This window comes from Lissotriton vulgaris, chromosome 10 (genome assembly GCF_964263255.1).
Source record: "Lissotriton vulgaris chromosome 10, aLisVul1.2, whole genome shotgun sequence".
NCBI lineage: Eukaryota > Metazoa > Chordata > Amphibia > Caudata > Salamandridae > Lissotriton > Lissotriton vulgaris.
Window position 1 is genome coordinate 266,407,214 of NC_141698.1, and position 20,946 is coordinate 266,428,159.

At 42.3% G+C, this 20,946-nt stretch overlaps 1 protein-coding gene across 8 annotated transcripts in view; it reads right to left on the reverse strand.

Annotated features, from left to right (window-relative positions):
* The window catches only part of LOC147685095 (uncharacterized), a 402,851-nt gene that overhangs the window by 317,233 nt on the left and 64,672 nt on the right, over positions 1–20,946 (reverse strand). For 6 of the 8 annotated variants that reach the window (XM_086940983.1, XM_086940981.1, XM_086940979.1 and 3 more), the window contains exon 3: positions 4,306–4,359. The exons of the other annotated variants lie outside the window; for them this stretch is intronic. In XM_086940983.1, coding sequence (XP_086797109.1) covers positions 4,306–4,359 — 54 coding nt within the window. The remainder of the gene's footprint in view (positions 1–4,305; positions 4,360–20,946) is intronic. 8 annotated transcript variants of the gene reach the window in all.

Below are 20,946 nucleotides of genomic sequence, written 5' to 3' on the forward strand. Positions count from 1 at the left end.
CCTTGAATCGGAAGACATGAACAAGACCGCCATTGTCACATTTAAAACTGAACGTTGCATCTGCTCACACACATATCTTTCACTAAGCTAACATTCACAGAAAACAGCATTGATCTAAAAAAAATTGACCTTGCTTTACAACTCCCTCAAATTACTCCCTTATTTTTTAACGCATCCTCCAGTTCAAAAAAAGCTACTTTTTTAATAACCACTAAGCAATATATAAGTGACTAGACTCCTACAAAATGTATCAAGTCATTCTGCTTCTCTCCACTGCATAGCCGGCGACCTATTCTCTAATTCTGTGGAGTTGCTATACAACCAGCGGTGCTGCGCCGTTTCCTTTACCATCTTGGGAAATTCAAAATGGATGTCCCTCCTGCCTTCGCAAACGAGCCGGGCCACTTAGAACTATTTCAACAGAGAATGCTTCTGTACTACGGCACCTTACCACTCTCAACTTTGAATACTTCATATCGATTATCATTTCGATATTCGTATTTCACCTGTGTGCAGCCTGTATTTCATTGCCTGAGCTGTGATTTCACGTGGGCCCTGGATTTATGTCTCTGCAATTTGGTACCTCCTGAACCGAATTACAATCACCTCATGAATCCGTTACTTGATCATGAACAGCTTTGTTACAACGGAGGGTTTATGGCCTTTGCAGCGATACAAGGAGTTCTGGGTCATTGGAATATATTCGCAGCGGCCAAGATTTCCTAACAAAGAGCTACATCGAAAACCCACTGAGCTGCCCAATGATGGTAAAAGACGCTCCAATAATGACAGATCATGAATGCTCCTTTGATCTTCTCAATTGGATGGCTGACATGTTTTCAGATGATAACAATGATTTCATGTTAGAGGCACTTGCTGCATACTTTGCCTACACAATGGACGGTTAACTCTTTCCTAACAGCGAGCTACATCGAAAACCCACCGACCTGCACTCTGATGGTAAAAGAGGCTCCGATTATAACAGATTATCAGTACTGCTTTACTCTTTTCCATTGGATAGCTGACATACTTTCAAATGATAAAACTGATTTCCTGTTACAAGCAGAAGCTACCTATTTTGCCTAAACAATGCTTCAATAACTCTCATACAAGCCATTGACGTCCTCATTTCCTTTTGGTTTTCTATATTCTTCACGTTCTTTTCCATATTTTCTTTTGAAGAACAGACCTATTTGCTTTACTAACAATGGACATTATGATTTCGTGTTATTTGACAGCTGATTCATAAAGTAATGATGTATAACCACTTGCATTTTCATATATCGTTCCTAAACTGAAAGGCCAGAGACCTTCTTCCATTTATTAAAATATAATATACTTCCTTATAAGAGTGTACAGTGTTTTTTTCCAACTATATTCATTTTTCTTCAACTATAGCGTTTGTATTCCATGTACTACTGACAATACCAATTACTGTGTTTATTGCAATTTCTGTACTCATATTACATAATGATTTGCCTTTAAAACAGTACATTTCTAAATAAACATTTCAAATATTCACGGTTTCTCTTTTAATCCATAATCTCAACTGAAATGATTTCATTTTGAAAAACTATTCATGGGTTCCACATAACCTTAACTGTAGACACTGAAGACCTTATTTATGAAGACCTTCCGCCGCCGGGGCCTCATTTTTTAAAATGGGAAAAAGTAACGCACCGGTGGCGCAAGGCCTTCATAAATAAAGTCCTGAATGTTTTCTTTTCTTGAACTCACTTACTGATACTAGAATCTCCAAGCCAATTACGGCCCGTGAACTCTTTCTTAGTAGGTCGCGCACCGTAAAGACAGTTATACCACTGTTAACTTTTTTTTTTACTGTTACTAAGCACCGACACAGTTCCGCTTCACTCAGAGTTAATCACTGCTCCCACGCTTCTACAGGCCAGACGCTATGTCGTATTTCTCTCCTTATCACCCTTTCATCTCCACAATAACAAACAGTTCTCCGCCTGCCACCAGAGAACAGACTCAGATGCAGAGGCACCAAAGAGTGAACCCATCACCAACTGCCATCTCCGGCTGTTTCCATGGTTACACCTCATTCTGCCCCTTGCTGAAGGCACAGGTCAAAAGTTCATGTCTCAACGTTCTACAGCAAACTAAGAAGACTGTTTTCCCTCCAGAAACACCTGCCAATCCACAACTCTGTTACATGTCTTGTTTTTTCACACCCAATAGTGCTTTTCGTTTAACATAAACATTAACCTGTTCAATCTCCACTTGTTACAATCAACCAATCATTTTTATTTTTTAAACCACACCCAGCCTCTTCCTTTTTCTTTATTTAGAATTTCAACTTCTAACTACCATTCCACTTCCAGAACCGATCGGAGGACAACTACAAATCCCTTGAAAATGAAGGTCTGGCTAATAGGACACAGTTATATTCACTGGAGTGAAAAATATGCAGTAAGCAGACGAATTTGCAACCTCAGCTTACCAAATGTACACATAACATGGATTTCCAAAAGAGGATTGAAATGTCACCAATTGATTCCATTGGTGAAAACTTTTATGCATCTCCCAGAACCAGACCTTATAATTGTGCACTGTGGTGGGAACGATCTAGGCACAATCACTGGGGTAGGTCTGGAAATGCTTCTAAAAGACACCTTTCGACAATTGATGACACTTTTTCCTCGATCTGCCTTGGTATATTCCAATATATGCCAAAGACAGAAATGGAATTGGTCCAATCACCATTGTGCACAATTTGAGAAAGCAAGGAGACATGTAAATAAATCTGTTTCTGCGTTCTTTAGAGATTATAGCATGGGTTCTATTTACCACAACAACTTGCGATACCACATGCAAGACGTCTATAGGAGAGACGGTGTTCATTTCACGAATGAGGGAAACAGAATCTTCCTCTGCAACATCAGACTCTGCATCGGTACTTACTTATAAATGCAGAAAACACTCAATTAACACAAGGGCTCTTTTCAGAGCCACCTTATATCTAAGCACTCAAACTTCTGATTTACCTCCAATTTCACACTCTTGTAAATAGGTGTGCGCGACCGGGTGCGCGCACCCCGTATTTTTTTTCGGGGAAAAATTATATCTTTTTGCGTTTAAGGGCCTTACTGCACACCCCGAGAAAAGCTACGCAGCAAGACAATCTCTACCTTCTCCCCTTTCCATGTTTCAACGCTTTGAAATGAACAATATATTTACTCGCAGTGACAAAATGGCGGACAAAACTTCCTGATTTCCTTCGAATCGAACGTTAACAGACGTCACGCAGCCAAAAAAAAATCCGCTCACGCGCAGCCGCTTGGGTGCGCGCACGTGTGCGTGCCTATAGATATATAATTGGCTTTAACTTTATTTTCTCAACAACTACTGAACGGATTTACACCATTCCAAAAAAACCGTAATCTGCGAACAAGACTCTACAGTTTTGGCAAATTTCTTATAAATTCATTCACCCGTTCGAACTGTAGCCGAGTCTAAAGGTCCTATGGAAAATAACATGGAGAAAACACGTTTTGGGACCCCCCTTATATCTCAGCCCCCACTTGACCAATCCCCCCCAAACTTTCAGGGAAGGAGCGCAGCGGACCTAGCCATCTTCTTTGAGAAATTCGCAAAGACTCATCCACCAGGGCCAAAGTTATTCCAAATAGAATGTTGAGGATTTCCTATGGAAAACAATCCTAACTATAACTACCTACTGGCGACCGCCAGTAGGTAATATATATACACACACTCCTTGAAATGGGTCTTCCGCAGGTTGGAAGCCTCCTGCTCCTTCCCCTTCAATTGTCAACGCGTACTCGTTGACAATTGAAGGGGAAGGAGCAGGAGGCTTCCCGCCTGTGGAAGACCCTATCAAGTCATTGGCGAGTACCCAGGCTGGTAAGACGCTACTAACTCTTTCTCCCTGAGGTGTGGCACGCTGTGTGCCAGGGCTTAAATAAGGGCAAGGTTATTACTGTAACTGGTCTAAAAAAGAAATAAGGATGCAGAGTGTTTACCTGAAAATATTTTTCTTCCTAGTATTATTTCCACCGATGAATTTCAAAAGACAATATTTCACCAATGTTAGTTATCTGCTCCTCAAGTAAACATTTTTTCTCTATGACAGGTTCTAATATTCTAAGATATAGCGTTGTTTTATTTAGTGGTCTGAGGATGTTCAATTGATTTCATTAAGGTTGGTTTAGACAGTATATTTTCATCTTTTAAGCAGCTCCCTCACTCAGGATTTGGATCCATTTATACTCAGTGACTGATACACACATTACATCGCAGTTCTGTCTCACTCTTTGTTATTACCTGAAGGTGGTGTTCAAAGCTGGGCTGAACATTTTCAATGGAAGGTTTAGAGTCCTATAAAAAGAACAACAATTGTTACCTTTGAAAAAAACATTAATTAAATGGTAGTATCTGGCGCTGATTTTTATGATTCCAAGAAACTGTGCATGATTTTAACAGAAAACAATCTGTCAATTCTGAAACCCCATTCCAATGTCCCTAGTGAGCTATCACATCTCAACAAATACAATATATCCAGGCTATTTAATAAGGTGCTTCGGTAAAAATTAAGTAAAAAGAACCCAATGAAGGCAATCAGTTGGTTCAACTAAGGTTGGAGCAATCAGAAAAACTTCAAAAGTTCCCAGGAGAGGAAAAGGAGGACATCCTCATCTCTCTCATCTCTCTTCAAACTCTCAACCCCAGAGAAGGAAAAAGGGCCTTTTAGTCAAATTCCTAATTGTTCTGTTCCAAATGTCAGAATGATATGAATAGACCAAGAGAGCTGTACAAAATTATTCATGACCCGTCGATTTTTATTTTTTTAAGGGTCCAACAATCCTCCTTCCACCATCAATCCTAGCCGGGGTGGCACAGTTAAAAAAAACGTGCAATTAAGCAGGGTACTGATTGACTTTCTCTCCAACCAGCACTCTAATGCCATTCCCTACAGGTGAAAATACCTTCAACAACATGGTTTGCTTTCACCCCATATCACAATCTAATATGAAAATATCAACTTCAAATTCAAAGCCCTCATCCTTCTCCTCTGACTCTTTACCTCCCTCCCTACTCAAAGAACAGGCTGCACTTGCTTCTTTCCTGGTGCCCTTAAAGTAGGCTATGTTTGCCCTCTTCTAAAACACCTTATTACTGGAACTGTCAGTCTCATTAACTATAGACAAATAAGAGAGAAACCTTTCCTGGAAAAATTCATAGAGAAAACCAACCTACTCAGCTCTTGAAACTTACAGCACAAAACCATTCATTTGAATTGTACCAATCTTGGGTTAGATCAGATCAGTTTACACGCATATTCCTTTCAGCTGTAAGAATCTTTAGAAACAAAAACATGAAAAGCAACATGAAAAGCAAAGAAAATGTGGGAATCCATGCGTGATGAAGTCAAAACAATTAACAAGCATTGGCATAGCCAATAGGGCTCACCTTTGGGACCTTATAAGGGTTTAGCCAGAGATATTGACTTTGCCTATGGCTTTAAGCTGTGCTGTACAGAAGTAAGAAGCATACTAAAAAGTTATAACAAAGAAGTGTCAGAAGCATTTTTGTTACCTTATATATGACCAAGGAAGCATTATGTACAACTGAACGAATATATTAAAAAAGTATTAACAATAAATAATGTCTTTTGTTTTTTTGTCCTTTTAATGCTGGCAACTTTTATCTGCCTTAGAAAAGATGTGAGTGGTCCTTTTAGTAAGGGAACAATGGAAATGTGAAAGGGAAACAGTATAGAATATAGAAGAAAGGTACGTGTGAGGGGAAGGAGAGAAATGTTTTGGGTTTGGAGAGAAGGTGTGCAAGGGTGTCAGAGAACTGAATCAGGGAAAAGGTGGGAAGTGCAGGAGGACAAAGGTAGATAAGAGAATGGGTAGCATGTGAATGAAAAGGGAGACTGAGGCTGCAAAGGGAAATGAGGGTAAGTGAGTGAGAAAAAAGAATGAGGAACATGACACTGCATTAAGCGGCATGGCACTGCACGGCACCCTGCACTGCTGCATCTGGGGGCTGCTGGCCCTGCTGCCCGTCTGCTCCGGCAGCATTGAAGGTGAGTGTGAGCCAGAGGGAGTGCATGTCAGTTCAGCCAAGTACTTTTATTTGCATGGGAGGGATGTGTAGGAGGAGGGAGAGGGGCCAGAAGGGTGAAAGGGAGGGATGGGGAAAAGGAGTGTTAGGCAGAAAGTGTATGTGGGCCAAGGAATGTGGGCGAGTAAGTTTGACAAGTCAAAGGATCAGTATTGGGGCAGAAAAATAAAAGGGAAATAAAGCGGGAGTGAAGTGTGAGTGAAAATGAAAAGGCTGTTAGTGCAAGAAGTGCGCGGCTAGGCTTGTATGAGAGGCAGGTGGTGTGAGAAAAGGTGTGGGGGGAAAGTGAATGCGTGGGATCTGCGAAGGCTTTGCGTGAAAGGGAACTGTTGACATAGGTCACAGGAGGATTTACTAGTGTCTGCTTGGGCAGTGAGTGAGTGATCTGGTAAGAGGACAGTGGGAATGAGTGTGAAGGATCTGGTATGAACATGAGGGAGAAGCCAGTTTCTAATGATGGGACAAGGATGATAGTACAATCAGTGGTCGAAGTGTGGACAAAAAAGTTGGGGAACTGTGGGCGGAGACTCAGGGGGCGGGAATAAGCAGAGGATTGGATTAGTGGGCGGAGTCAGAGGTGTGGCTAAAAATAGCAAAACATACCAATTTTTAGTGCATTTTGCATTTCACTGACCAGTTACAGCGTATAACGTTATTAAATTCAAACAAACGATAAACATGTTTATTTGAGGTTTAATATATAAGTTGTTTATATTTAATTAATTTACAATGTGGGACATGTTTCCAATCACAGAATATTCCAAATACGCTTATAAGTGGAATCATAAGCCATTTGTCTCTGAGCCATGCAGTTTCTTTCATTGGCACTTCTCCTCCCTTTTTCTAACCATTCCTGAACATAAAATTAAGGTTTAAATTCTATGACAGGAGGCCCCACGATTTTTATGAACATTATAGAAGACAGACGATTGATTGATATTCTGTTCCGTAGTGGTGTGAGCACATCATTCAGTACACTAAAGCCTCGTTCACATTCAGCAGTATCAAAACATGTACTAGATTAACCCTGCAGTCTTTTTCTGCTGCATAATTTAGTCAACACTGCAATATTATGTTGTCCTCCATTGCTGCATAATTGCAGTGGCCCCAAAGCAGGCTCACATGATAAAAGTGATTGTGTATGAAGCAGAGATACCATGACGTTTGTGAGCTTAGGGACATATTTATGAGAATGGTGGCGCAGGGCAGCACAGCATGTTACTTTGCTGCACTGCCCTGTATCACAGGGAAAGGGCAAGAATGCATGGTATTTATCCAATATGGTGCATTCCTGTCTTTTCCCCCTGCACTGGCGCCATTTTGACAGCCTAGTGTCAACGCAGGCACACTTGCCCCATAGTGCAAAGGTGCCTCCTTTGCATGCAGGATTGTTTTTATGCAGGAAGGGGCACCTTCCTGTACAAAAACAATATTGAGAGGCTTTTTCCTCTTTCTATGTGTTCTGCAGAATAAAGCACACTTTAAAAGAGGAACAAACAAGGAGAAATAAAGATATTTCTCCTAGTTATGCCTCCCCTGGGGCAGCGCAAGATTTTGAAGCATTCCCAGGATTACAAGTCCTTGTAAACCTGTGAATGCATCAAAAACCATGGGAGCTGTGTGGGAGACTTTTATTGTTGCAGGAAAACTACTGGGTTTACAAGGAACTCTGCCGTGGTTTATGTGTTTTTAAGAATGAGTCATTATGCTCACACTTAACACCCACGCAAGGAATACGGCTGGAGCCTGCTATGGACTCCTCCGCACCTCCCGTAAAATCCTGCCCCTGATCTGCGTGCAGTCCCGGAAGCTCCTGATTCAGGGTCTGATATTGGCCAGATTGGACTATGGAAATGCCCTTTACTTGGGTGTACCCAAGAACGCGACAGCCAGACTGCAGGTGGTGCAGAATGTGGCTGCTTGGATTCTTACAGGCACCAACAGCCACTGCTCGGCCAAACCGGCCCTTCGAGCACTCCACTGGTTGCCAATATGCGAAAGAGTGCAGTTCAAAGCTCTCTGCATTACTCACAAAATTCTGCACGGTAAAGCTCCTCCCATCCTCAAAGACCTCATTGTCCCTTACATAACTAAGAGAACACTTCGGTCTACGAACCTTAATACCGAAGATCAAGAGGGCGCGATTCGGAGGCCGTTTGTTCTCGTACAACGCCTCCAAATTGTGGAATTCGCTCCCCATGGACATACGGGCGCAACCCATTCTTGCCTCATTCCGCAAAAACCTAAAAACCTGGCTGTTCCCTTAAGCCTTCTCCTACCAATTTCGCTTGCTTCTATCAATTAGCGCTGGGACGCTCACGGGCAGCCATGCGCTCTATAAATCTTTAAATTCAAAATTAAATTAAAAATTCTATGCTGCCCAGTTCTGCTGGTTTTGTTACTGGGGGCCGATTTGGCAGCATTTGTGCTGCGTTGCACTACTCAATATCTATGAAGTTGTTTAAAGACATGCAAAGTGGCTTTACGTGGCTTTTAAAACATGACTTGGAGCTTTGCATTGTACATGTACCACATTGCAAAGTGCAAGCATGACGCAAGGCCCTTGAAAACATGCTCCTTTGTCTAGTGTGCATGCAAATCCTGCATTGCAAATCCCTGGTGAGTTGCATTAGTACTACTGGAACAAGGCCAACGGAGGCACCAATGGGTGAGGTGGACTGGCCTCAAGGGTCCTGTGTATGATCCCCAGATCCAGCCTCCCCTTCCCACTGTCATTCTGGCATCGATCAATACCCTGCTTTATACATACTGTCCTCTCTTTGCCACCATTACTCCCTGGCATCGCTCATTACCGTACTTCTGGCATAGCAGGGTTGAGCCCTCCTCTTGCCAACCCTACATCTTGGCCTCACTCTAAACCCTGATTCCAGCAAACCCAGATGTAGCCCTCCCCACTTTTAATTCCTGCCATCGCACATTACTCCGCTTCTAACATACCCAGATCCAGCTTTGCTTTCGCCCACTCTCACTTCCTGGCATTGGACAAAACCCTGCTTCTGGCGTAGCCAGGTTCAGCCCTTCCCTTGCACCCTTAGCCCCTGGCATAGTCGTTAGTATGCTCCTACCATACTTAGATCCAACCCTCATCTCGTCACCCTTAGTTTCTGGCTTCGCTAACTACCCAACTCCTTGCATACAGGGTATATCCTTCCTGTCACCTTACTTCCTGGCATTGCCCTTTACCCTACTTCTAGCACCCCAGGATCAAACTATTCTGTTGCCACGCCTATTTAAGGCAACGCTAATTACTTTACTTTTAGGATGTCAGGAGCCAGCTCTCCCCTCACCATCCTCACTTTCTAGCCCTGCTAATTACCATGCATCTAGCATACCCAAATACAGCCCTCCCATCACCACCCTTACTTCCTGGCACTCATTACCTTGCTTCTAGCATACCTAGCTTCAGCTCTTCCCTTACCGCCTTTACTTCATGTTATAGTTTATTGCCATGCTTCTACCAAACTTAGATCTAGCCTTCATCTCGTCCTGCTTAGTTTTTGAAATCGCTCACTACCAAACTTGGAGGATACCCAGGTACAGCCTTCCTCTGACCACCCTTACTTCCTAGCATTGCTCTTTACCTTAGTTCTAGGAGTGACTCAGCCCTTCCGGTGCCATTGCTACATCCTGGCATTGCTAGTTACCTTGCTTATAGCATTACTAAGGTTAAACCCTATTTGCTAACCTTACTTCAAGGTATCCCAAATTACCTTACGTCTAGCATACCCAGATCCAACCATCCCCTCACTACCCTTACTTTTTAGACATCATTAGCCCTGCTTCTAGCATAGACAGGTTCAGACCTTCCCTTGTCCTCTACCTCCTTGCACCGCTTATTATTACCCTACTCTAGAACACCCAGGCCCCACCCTCCTCTCACCACCCTTACTGCCCAGGATCGTTCATTAACCTAGGTCTAGCAATACCTGGATCTCGCCCTCCCTTCGGAACCCCCACTTCCTAGAATCATTCATTCCCCCTGCTTCTAGCTTACATGGGTCTTTTCTCCTCTTTCCACCCTTACTTCCTCCACTCATTACCATGCTTCTTCATACCCAGATTCAGCCATTTCTTCACCCCTCTGTATCCTGGCATTCCTCATTACCCAACTTCTAGCATACCCAGATCCTGCAATCCCCCTCAACCTTACCTCCCAGCATCACTCATTACCCTATATTTAGAGTACCCAAGTCCAGCCCACCCTCCCCACCCAAACTTCCTGGTATCACCCATTACCTTGCTTCTAGCATACCCAATTGTTTACCCTCACTTCCTCACATCGCTCATTACCCTGTTTCTAGTGTCCCCACTTTGAACCCTTCCTCGCCACCCATGCTCTCTGGAATTACCCTGCTTCTAGCATACCTACACCCAGCACTCCCCTCGCTCCCCTCGCTCCCCCTCACTTCCTAGCATATCATTACCCTGCTTCTAGCATACCCAGACCAAGCCCTCCCTTACCACCCTCACTTCCTGGCAACGCTCATTACCCTGTTTCTTGCATACCCACATCCTGGCCTCCCTCGCTCCTCCTCACTTCCTGGCAACACTCATTAAACTTGTTCTAACATATCCACATCCTGACCTTCCCTCGCTCCCCCTCACTTCCTGGCATCACTCACTACCCTACTTCTAGTACTTCTAGTATACCTGGATCCAGCCCTCCCTCGCCACCCAAACTTCCTGGTATCACCCATTACCTTGCTTCTAGCATACCCACTTGTTCACTTGTTCACCCTCACTTCCTCGCATCGCTTATTACCCTGCTTCTAGCGTACCCACATAAAAACCCTCCCTCGCCACCCATGCTCTCTGGAATTATCCTGCTTCTAGCATACCTACATCCAGCACTCCCCTCGCTCCCCCTCACTTCCTAGCATATCATTACCCTGCTTCTAGTATACTCGGGCCCAGCCCTCCCTCGCCACCCTCACTTCCTGGCATCGCTCAGTACCCTGCTTCTAGCATACCCATATCCTGGCCTCCCCTCGCCCCCCACTTCCTGGCATCACTCATTACACTGTTTATAGCATACCCACATCCTGGCCTCCCCTCGCTCCCCATCACTTCCTGGCATCACTCATTACCCTGCTTCTAGCATACCCGCATCCTGCCCTCCCCTAGGTCCACCGCACTTCTTGTTATTTCTCATTACCCTGCTTCTAGTATACCCGGATCCAGCCCTCCCTCACCACCCTCACTTCCTGGCATATCATGCATTACCCTGCTTCTAGTATACCCAGATCCATCCCTCCCTCGCCACCTTTACTTACTCCTATCAAGCATTACTCCTGTAACCAGCCCTCCCCTCGCCCACACTGCTTCTTCTGGTATACCTGGACCCCGCCATCTCTACACTTCTGTAGACTTGCCGCAAATCACACGGGCAAGCAGAGCAGACGCCACAAGAGAAAGACTCACGTGGGGGGCTACGCGGTCCGGCGGGTCCTCTCACCTCCAGACTGCAAACTAACCAGGGGGCACATAGGGCAAGCGGGCATAAAAAAGACTTGAGGGGCATCAGCAGAGCCTCGGTACTATAATTGTAGGTTAAGCTGCATGTCTGGATTGAGATAGGCAGGGACAGCAGTGTCGGGCCCGCTACCAGCAGCACAGAGAATAGTGGCAGATCGGGATAGATGCCCTTCGGTGGAGCAAAATGCCAACATTTTAGAAGAGTAAAGAAGGTGATTTGTTTAAAATAACCGGAAGAATGAATTCCCCCCATTGACTTCTGTTGAAGCAGAAGCCACAGGCAGCTGAAATAAAGCTGGGTTTGGCTTTAAAGGTTGGGCGTCTCCCGCCCAAATCGGACCTATTGACATGTATGAATTTTAAATGCCCGCAGTTAGCCTGGCATGGGTGGTGCCGCCAACTGCACTGACCTCTGAGCAGGGCACTACACATTGAAAAAAAATAACATTAAAAAAACTGCAGTTAAGAAATTTGACATTTTCCGTTTATTAAACAAAATGCACCAGGTATTTTATTCTCCCAACTTAGTTGATGCTTGTGGAGTTCAACTTCAGAGGCAGTCCAGGCTCCTCATGCAGGCCCCGGTTCAGATAAAAGGGCAGAGCTGTAAAGGAGGGGTCGGGGACCTCTGGGCAGTAACGGAGAGTAATTTCCAGGAGAGGCTGGTGGGGCTGGGTCAGCTTTTCAGTGGCTAGCTAGAGAGCAGATTTATAGCAAGTCACAAAGTTAATGTTAATGTTAATGTTAATGTTATAGTGATTTGTATAGCGCACGGCTGCCCCAGCCAAGGGGCGTCCCGGCTCTGCAAGCAGACAGAATGCAGAGAGTTGGAGGTGCAGAGAGAAGAAAGAATTATTGGAAGAGATGAGTTTTGACAGCCTTTCTGAAGGCTAAAAGGTCCTGTATACCGCGGATAGCTTCGGGAAGGCTATTCCATAGCTTGGCAGCTAGGAAGCGAAAGGATCGGCCGCCTACTCTGGCCAGTCTGGTGCGGGGGATAATCGCGAGGTGTTGTCCCTCTGAGCGGAGCGACCTCCTCGGAATGTACTCTGACAGGAGGGGGCACAGCATTGGGGGGGAAGCGGTTTTAAGGATTTTAAAGGCTAGACACAGTGCCTTAAACTGGATCCTTTTACCCACCGGGAGCCAATGCAAGTTTTTCAAGGCTCCGGATACCGAGGAATGGCGGGGGAGACCTACCAGGGCCCTGGCTGCCGCATTCTGGACTCTCTGCAGTCTGGTGGTTTCGGCAAGATTTGCCCCCAGTAAGAGAGAGCTGGCATAATCTAGAAAGAATGGTCGCCTGAACAATTAGCTGGCGAGTGCGGCAGTCAAAGAACTTCAGAATAGGTCTGATGTTACGTAAAATGCCGAAGAAAGTGGCAGCCACTTTTTTAGTATGATGAGTGAACTTCAGTGCAGAGTCCACCCAGACTACCAGATTTTTGACGCATTCTTTTGGCTCGGGAGGTTGGCCTAGTACTTCAGGCCACCAGTTGTCTCCCCAGGACGAGGTGTTTTTTCCCAGGAGCAGTATCTCTGTTTTCCCGGCGTTCAGTTGAAGGAAATTCGCCGTCATCCAGTTGGTGATGTCCGTAAGTGTCTGTTTAAAGTGATGGGCCTCCAGACCACTGTTGTCCTTAAGAGCCACCACCAACTGGGTATCATCGGCATAGGATACCAGTGCTAGTCCGTTCTTTCTAGCCACCTCTGCCAGAGGGCGGACATAGACATTGAACAGGGTAGGGCTCAGGGAAGAACCCTGCGGCACTCCCTGTCCAATGTTATGCTCCTTAGAGATGTAAGGGGGGGTGGAGTCCCCCAGGTGGCGTCCGTCAGTCTGCTTGACACCAAAGAATCCTGATGTGACCACTGTCACAGGTCACAGTGGGGGCAGGCAGGCAGCGTCCTCACAAATGAGGTGTGAATCACAGGCTCACTGCAGCAGCAGGGCCATCAGAGATAGCCGTTTCCACACTATGCAACACTGATGGCCCTGTTCAGTGTCACTTTGCAGGCCCCTAGACACAGCAGGAAGGGAAGAGGTTGGGCGCACTGCAGAGGCCTTCCTCAATATTCATGTTCCACCACTCATGCGGGGAAAAAAGGTGTCATTTTAAAGTATGGCTATTCCTACAGTCCCGGTACGCTCTTTCAAAACCAATAAGTAGGGGAACGGACTAACATAATTTTTAGAAGTAGGGGCACGCTGTGCCCTTCCATTCCCGCCCACTTCTAACACTAAGTACAATGAGTAATCTGGTACAAAGGCGGTAGGAATCTGGTAACCGTACTGTGAGAGTAAATGTGAGGCTCCCAGTGAGAGGAAAGCGAGGTTGAGTGTTTTTTGTATGAACGGGTGGGGAGAGTGAGTCATGGTGACGAGACAGGGAGCAAGTGAGGAATCTGGCGATTAGCTGGGAAGATGCGTGGGATCTGGTAAGAGGACAACGAGAGCTACTGCAAGGGGTCTGTTATGAGGACAGTAAATGTAAGTGATCTTCTATTTTGACATTAAAAGTTTGAGTTCGGGTGAGTGGGCACGAGTGCTTATTGTGATGTAAAAAATACAGTGAAAATGAGGGATCTCAGAGTACACTGAGTGAGATATGTGGGAGTTGTGACGCGATAACATTGAGCTATTAGGCAAACACAGTGACAGTTCTGAATTTAAACAAGCCCCGCCAGGGGCGCTCAGCATCCTGTGGCTCTGGGCAAACAACGTCATCTGCCTGAGCTTAACAAATATGAATGTGCTCGTGTAAAGCGCTATGAAACCTTCGGGTCGAGCTCGCGCTGTATAAATCTGCAAAAACACTGAAAAAGTTAGGGCGTCTTACATGAGCAGATCTGAGCGCGTGCAGAGGAGGCACCTTCATACAAAAGAGACATATTAATATAGAGACACGGCCGTGAAAGCGATCGATGGTGACAAGGCCGCGCGGCCATGAGACGCGCTCTGTGGTGGGGGAGGGGGAGGGGCAGTTGTGAGAGGTGCTTAATTACCCATGACAACAAAGGAAAGGCAGATGGCCGGGCAAGCAGGTGCACTCAAGCTTGTAGCCAGCCAGCAAATACCTGGTTAGCATTTTCAGAATGCCCTTTACTAAAAGTCAAGCAACAGTGCATGCACTGTTCTAAGCTCGACCTAAAAAACATCCACAGCATGGTAGAAAGTGGTAGGTGAAAAGTATGAATAGCAGGTAAGACAGCCACAGACAAATCATATGTAAAATCCAAACACAAATCCCTTATATTCAATTGGAAACAAAACGTGTAGCATGGGAGTGCGACCATGCCTTTCACATGCATACAAAAAGATGTCTTTGACGAGGCCTCCAAGCCCCTCAATATATTTGTAACCGCAACAGTGACAGGACAGCAGAAATAATAGTACATTTCCACACATGCAGCGGTTCACAAATGCTATATTTCTGATAATTCATCAGAACTGGCTCTAGCCACTTCCTTATATTGCTAATAAATAAAGAGCAGTCCATCAGGTAGTGCCTAATAGGCTCTCTTTTGCAAGTATAGTACTCACAGCTTCAGGACAGCAGCCCTCTAGTTCCCAGGCTTTAATATATTTGGTAAGAAGGAGAAAGTCCAACTGTTCAGTGCAAGAGGTTTGTATAAAGTAGGTCAGTCATAGTCAGCTACAGCCCCCCGGCTGGTAAATCCTTCTTCTGCAAGTAGGCGGAGACCGTACAATTGACAATGATCCTTCCTGCCCACTGACATTCCACACATTTTCCCTTAGGATGTTTATGCTGTAATCTTATTACTAGATGTAATGCCTTCTTGTGAGTGGAACCGTTTAGGCACTCCTATGTCCAGCTGTCCTCAGAACAGAAGGTTCACAGGGGTCCCCAGCACATCTGTAATGGTTTCCCTAAAAACGTCAAGTGTGGCGGCCTCCACAACAGCAGCCAACATGCAATATGCCTCTACTCAGGCTTGCATTGAATCTGAATTTTGGCAATAGAGGGAGGGTGGATGGTCGTTCAAAGTGAAACAAACGTTCCTGTCTCCCAAGCACTGGTTTATTACCACTGCCAACGCCCCACGCAGTACAATGCTGAAGAAATCACTTGGGCCCTGTACTATCACAGCCTTGCTCCTAGCTAATTACCATAGTGTGGTGTGCATAAACAAGTGAACATTCTGCAAATGGGACTACAAATAGCTCTTTTCCTGAAACTGAATACCAAGGTAATTAGAAATCCCTTTGTACAAAATCATTGATGACCCTCTAAGAATCTTTAGTGAAGGCAACACTACTTGCAAGTTCTCTTGCACCTGTCCGCAGCATTCAATACCATCATTCGTAACAGGCATTTCTAATCTTAATGCGGCAGAATGGGCATTCAGATTTTGGTACTGAATGGTTGTAAACATATTTAACTGCATTAAAACAGGCAAACAGGCAATACCTTATCAGTGATCACAGCTGTTCTGTTCGGACTATCACAAGGATCTATAATTGCCACTTTATATTTACCTGTATGTCAACTCTTTGGTGCGATTGTCTCCAAAGCGTGTATCACAGATAATCATTTTATGGGTGGTGCACCGTATCCAAAGACTGATGATACTGACATTCTAGCCCCATACCCATGAAACATCAGCTCATTGATGTCTCTGACAGAATTTATCTAAACCCTCAAAAAACTGTGGGAGCGTTTTAGGGTTTGGCAGAGGGCTTGGCCTGCTGCAAATAAGTCAACCTCCCACTCCATCAGACCTGCTGATTCACCAGCCCCATATAGAGTTGGGGACCTGCTAATTGACTGTCTGTGGAGCTTCTGTTGACTTTGCTGGCAGTCAGTCATTGGAGTTGGCCATTCATTGTAGGAACACCACGTTTAGTCCAGCAGCGATCCCACCCTTCGTATTCTTTAAACCCTCAGATCAGTCTTTATCTTCAAATCAAAGCACTTGCCAAAAGCACCAGATTCAGAAAGAAGCTTCTCCTAAACATCACATCATTCATTTCTAAACATGGCTTTAAATCCACCATTCTGGCTCTCTCAACTGATGTCCTGCATCAATTATGGTAATACAATTTTAACTGGACTAAGGGCCTGATTTAGATCTTGGCGGACAGGTTACTCCGTCACAACAGTGAACGATATTTCATCCGCTGAAATATAAATCCCATTGCATCCTTTGGGATTTATATTTCATGGACAGGATATCCATCACCGTTGTGGCAGAGTAACCCATCCACTAAGATCTAAATCAGACCTTGAAATCTGGCCTGGCCCCTCTAAGAGGTTTCCTCAACTCAGCTGCCAGGTTGATTACCCAAACAAGACAACTTGACAAGATCATTCCGCTCTGAAATAACTCAAATTGTTAACACTTCAATCTTGCTCCACCTATAAAATACTCTTCCTCACATTCAAAGCTGTACATTTAAACCTTCACAATGGCAGTAAATCACACAAAAAAAGTTACAGCAAATCCAGGACCCAAAGAAGGACATGAACATAACTTAAGTCAAAATCCTAAACTTACTACCATTTTGGTATTCACAGTAGGAGCTTAACCCATTTTGGTATTTACAGAAGGCACTTACTCATCAATGAGTAAGTGCCTCAGAAGGCACTTACTCGTTTTGGTATTCACAGAAGGAGCTTACCCATTTTGGTATTCACAGAAGGCACTTACTCATCAATGAGTAAGTGTTTCAGAAGGCACTTACTCGTTTTGGTATTCACAGAAGGCACTTACTCATCAATGAGTAAGTGCCCTCTGTGAATACCAAACTGAGTAAGTGCCTTCTGTGAATACCAAACTGAGTAAGTGTCTTCTGTGAATACCAAAATGGTAGTAAGTTTAGGATTTTGTCTTAAATTAGTTCTGTGAATCAGGCCCTCTGTGTTTCAAACAAAATATTCACCCTCCAATGTACTTTCTAAGGAAAGCACCAAGAGTTTGGAATGCCCTACACACTCTCAGAAGCTTTGCACCTCATCGCTATTCTTCAAATTGAATCCAAAGGAGAATGTAATTAACATTGCTTAATATCTCACACTATCTGTCTTGGCCTATTCAAACCATGCCTGATGTCACATGTTCAGTGATCCACTATTATATCTTGATTTGTCCTCTGTCATACCTTAACTGTAGATAGGCTGCCAATTCAGTGGCACAATGTAATTTTTATGTTGGCCCACTACCACATCTCCTACGAGAACTGTTATATCTTCTGTGGTAGCCTGGCATAACTTCAATGAAGTGAGGCTGCCAATTCGAATCACTGGCAGAATATCGACTCAAAGAATATCGACCTACAGAAACATCGACGCTGGAATATCGAAGGTAAGTATATCGACATCCTATCTACAACAAGGTAAGTACAAAAATATCGAAACTAAAATATCGATGTTAAAAATATCGTAATTAACACCTTGGCTGCTAGAGAGTTTCCCCTCCTGTGCTGCAACTCATGATTAGCCATTGTTCATGACGAGCTCAGCTCGTCATAAGCACAGCTCCACTGTGCCTCATGACGAGCTGAGCTCGTCATGAGCATGGAAGGGGTTAAAAATATCGTTTTTTTCCAGTTAAAAATAAATGTGTAAAATAAAGTAAATAATACTAATAAATACAATAAACATAGTTAAAAATATGTAATAATGTTTAAAATTAATAAATGATACATATATAATAATAAAACATTAAACATATACATAAAATATATAATATATACTTACTTAATAATGACTTTTAATAATTATTTTAATTACTTATAAATTATTTATAAATACTATAAATTACAAATACATATACACACATAAAATAATAACATAAATAAAAAGGAAATAATTATTTAATAAATTAAAAAAATTAAGTATACCTTCAAAATATTTAAAATTAATTAAATACTACATTATCTAAAATAATACAAAAAATATTAAATAGATAAAAAAATATAACTATTATTTAAAGTTTTAAAAAACTACAGTAATTAAAATATTGGATAGCGTAGAAAGTAAAATTACTATTCCCACTCCAAAAAATGCAACAGTAAGGAAAGCGTTGCATAGCATTGGAGTAAAAATTACTATTCCAACTCCAGAGAGTGCAACAGTAGGGAAAGCGTTGGATAGCGGGTGGGTAAAAATCACTATTCGAACTCCAGAGTGTCAAACAGTAGGGAAAGCGTTGGATAGCATAGGGGTAAAAATTACTATTCTGACTTCAAAGAGTGCAACAGTAGGGAAAGCGTTGGATAGTGGGAAGGTAAAAATTACTATTCCCACTCCAGTGAGTGGAACAGTAGGGAAAACGTTTGATAGCGTAGGGGTAAAAATCACTATTCCAGCTCCAGAGAGTGCAACAGTAGAGAAAGCGTTGGATAGCGGGTGGGTAAAAATTACTATTCCCACTCCAGTGAGTGCAAAAGTAGGGAAAGCGTTGGATAGCGTAGGGGTAAAAATTACTATTCCCACTCCAAAGAGTGAAACAGTAGGGATAGCATTGGATAGCGTGAAGGTAAAAATTACTATTCCCACTCCAGAGAGTTCAACAGTAGGGAAAGCGTTGGATAGCGTAGGGGTAAAAATTACTATTCCCACTCCAGAGAATGCAACAGTAGGGAAAGCGTTGGATAGCGTGGGGGGGAGGGGGTACAAATAACAATTCCAACTCCAGTGTGTGAAACAGTAGGGAAAGCGTTAGATAGCGTAGGGGTAAAAATTACTATTCCCACTCCAAAAGATTGCAACAGTAGGGAAAGGGTTTGATAGCGGGTGGATAGAAATTACTATTCCCACTCCAGTGAGTGCAACAGCAGAGAAAGCGTTAGATAGCGTAAGGGTAAAAATTACTATTCCCACTCCAAAGAGTGCAACATTGGGGAAAGCGTTGATAGCGGGAAGGTCAAAATTACTATTCCTACTCCTGTGAGTGCAACAGTAGGGAAAGCGTTGGATAGCAGGTGGGTAAAAATTACAATTCGAACTCCAGAGAGTAAAAACTTTGAATAGCATAGGGGTAAAAATTACTATTCCCACTCCAGAGAGTGCAACGGTAGGGAAAGGGTTGGATAGCATAGAAATTAAATATAATATACTTATAATGTTTGTATTTAAAATAATTAATAATTGAAATTTGAAATAAACCTACATCATTTACAAATACCCATTAATTATTATTAAAAATGTAATTACAATTGAATAATTTATTAACAATAAATACCAAAAATATTGATTAATTAATATTCGTTACCAAAAAATAAATATTGAACAATGAAATATTTTCAAAAAAAAATAATATTTATTATTAAAAATTGATTAGCAATTAAAAAACGTTAAACAAAAAAATAATTGTACCCAAAAATTCCTTTTTATAAATCATTAATTGCCAATTATTAAAAAAAAAATCCAATTAAAATAAATTACTTACCAATTCAAATATGTAATTACCAATTACAAACATTTATTACCAATTACAAACATTAATTACAAATTTAAAAAAATAATTACCAATTACAATCAGTAATTACCAATTAAAAAAATTATTTACCAATTATAAACATTAATCACCAATTACAATCATTAATTACCAATTACAAACATGTATTACCAATTACAAACATTAAATTATCAATGAAAAAAATAATTACCAATTACAAACATTAATTACCAATTAAAAAAATGAACTAACAATTAAAAAAATGTATTAACAATTAAAAACATTAATTACCAATTTAAAAAATAAATGAACAATTAAAACAATTAATTGCTAATTAATAAATAATTAAAAATGAATTAATTATCAATACCAATAAATTAAAATAAATAATTTCTTCATTACAATTAAAATACTTCCCACCCAATTCCCCTATAAACCCACTACCCACTACAAAACTTAAATGCAAAAATGTATTAAAATTAATTTGTAATTCCTAAAAAATAATAATTAATTTAATATATTTAAATTACCTCCCACCATATTCCCCATAAACCTACAACCCGCTCCAGTACGTAAACATAAAATTAACTTAAAAATATCATTATTAATATATAAAAATAGTACACATGTAATTTAAAACAAGTAAAATACTTAACAAAAAACATATACCACATACATATTAAATACGTAATAAAATACATAATAGTATTACAAATATTGATATCAGTAACATCGAAATTAGTAACATCGATATATTTGAAATAGATATTACTGACTTCGATATTACTTACATCGATATATAAATACATTCAATATTACTTACCTTAGGGTCCATATTCTGTGCAACGATATTCTTGACCTCTTGTCCCTTGTCCCCCAAAGATCCTTCACCTCATCATTGATGAAGTCAACCCC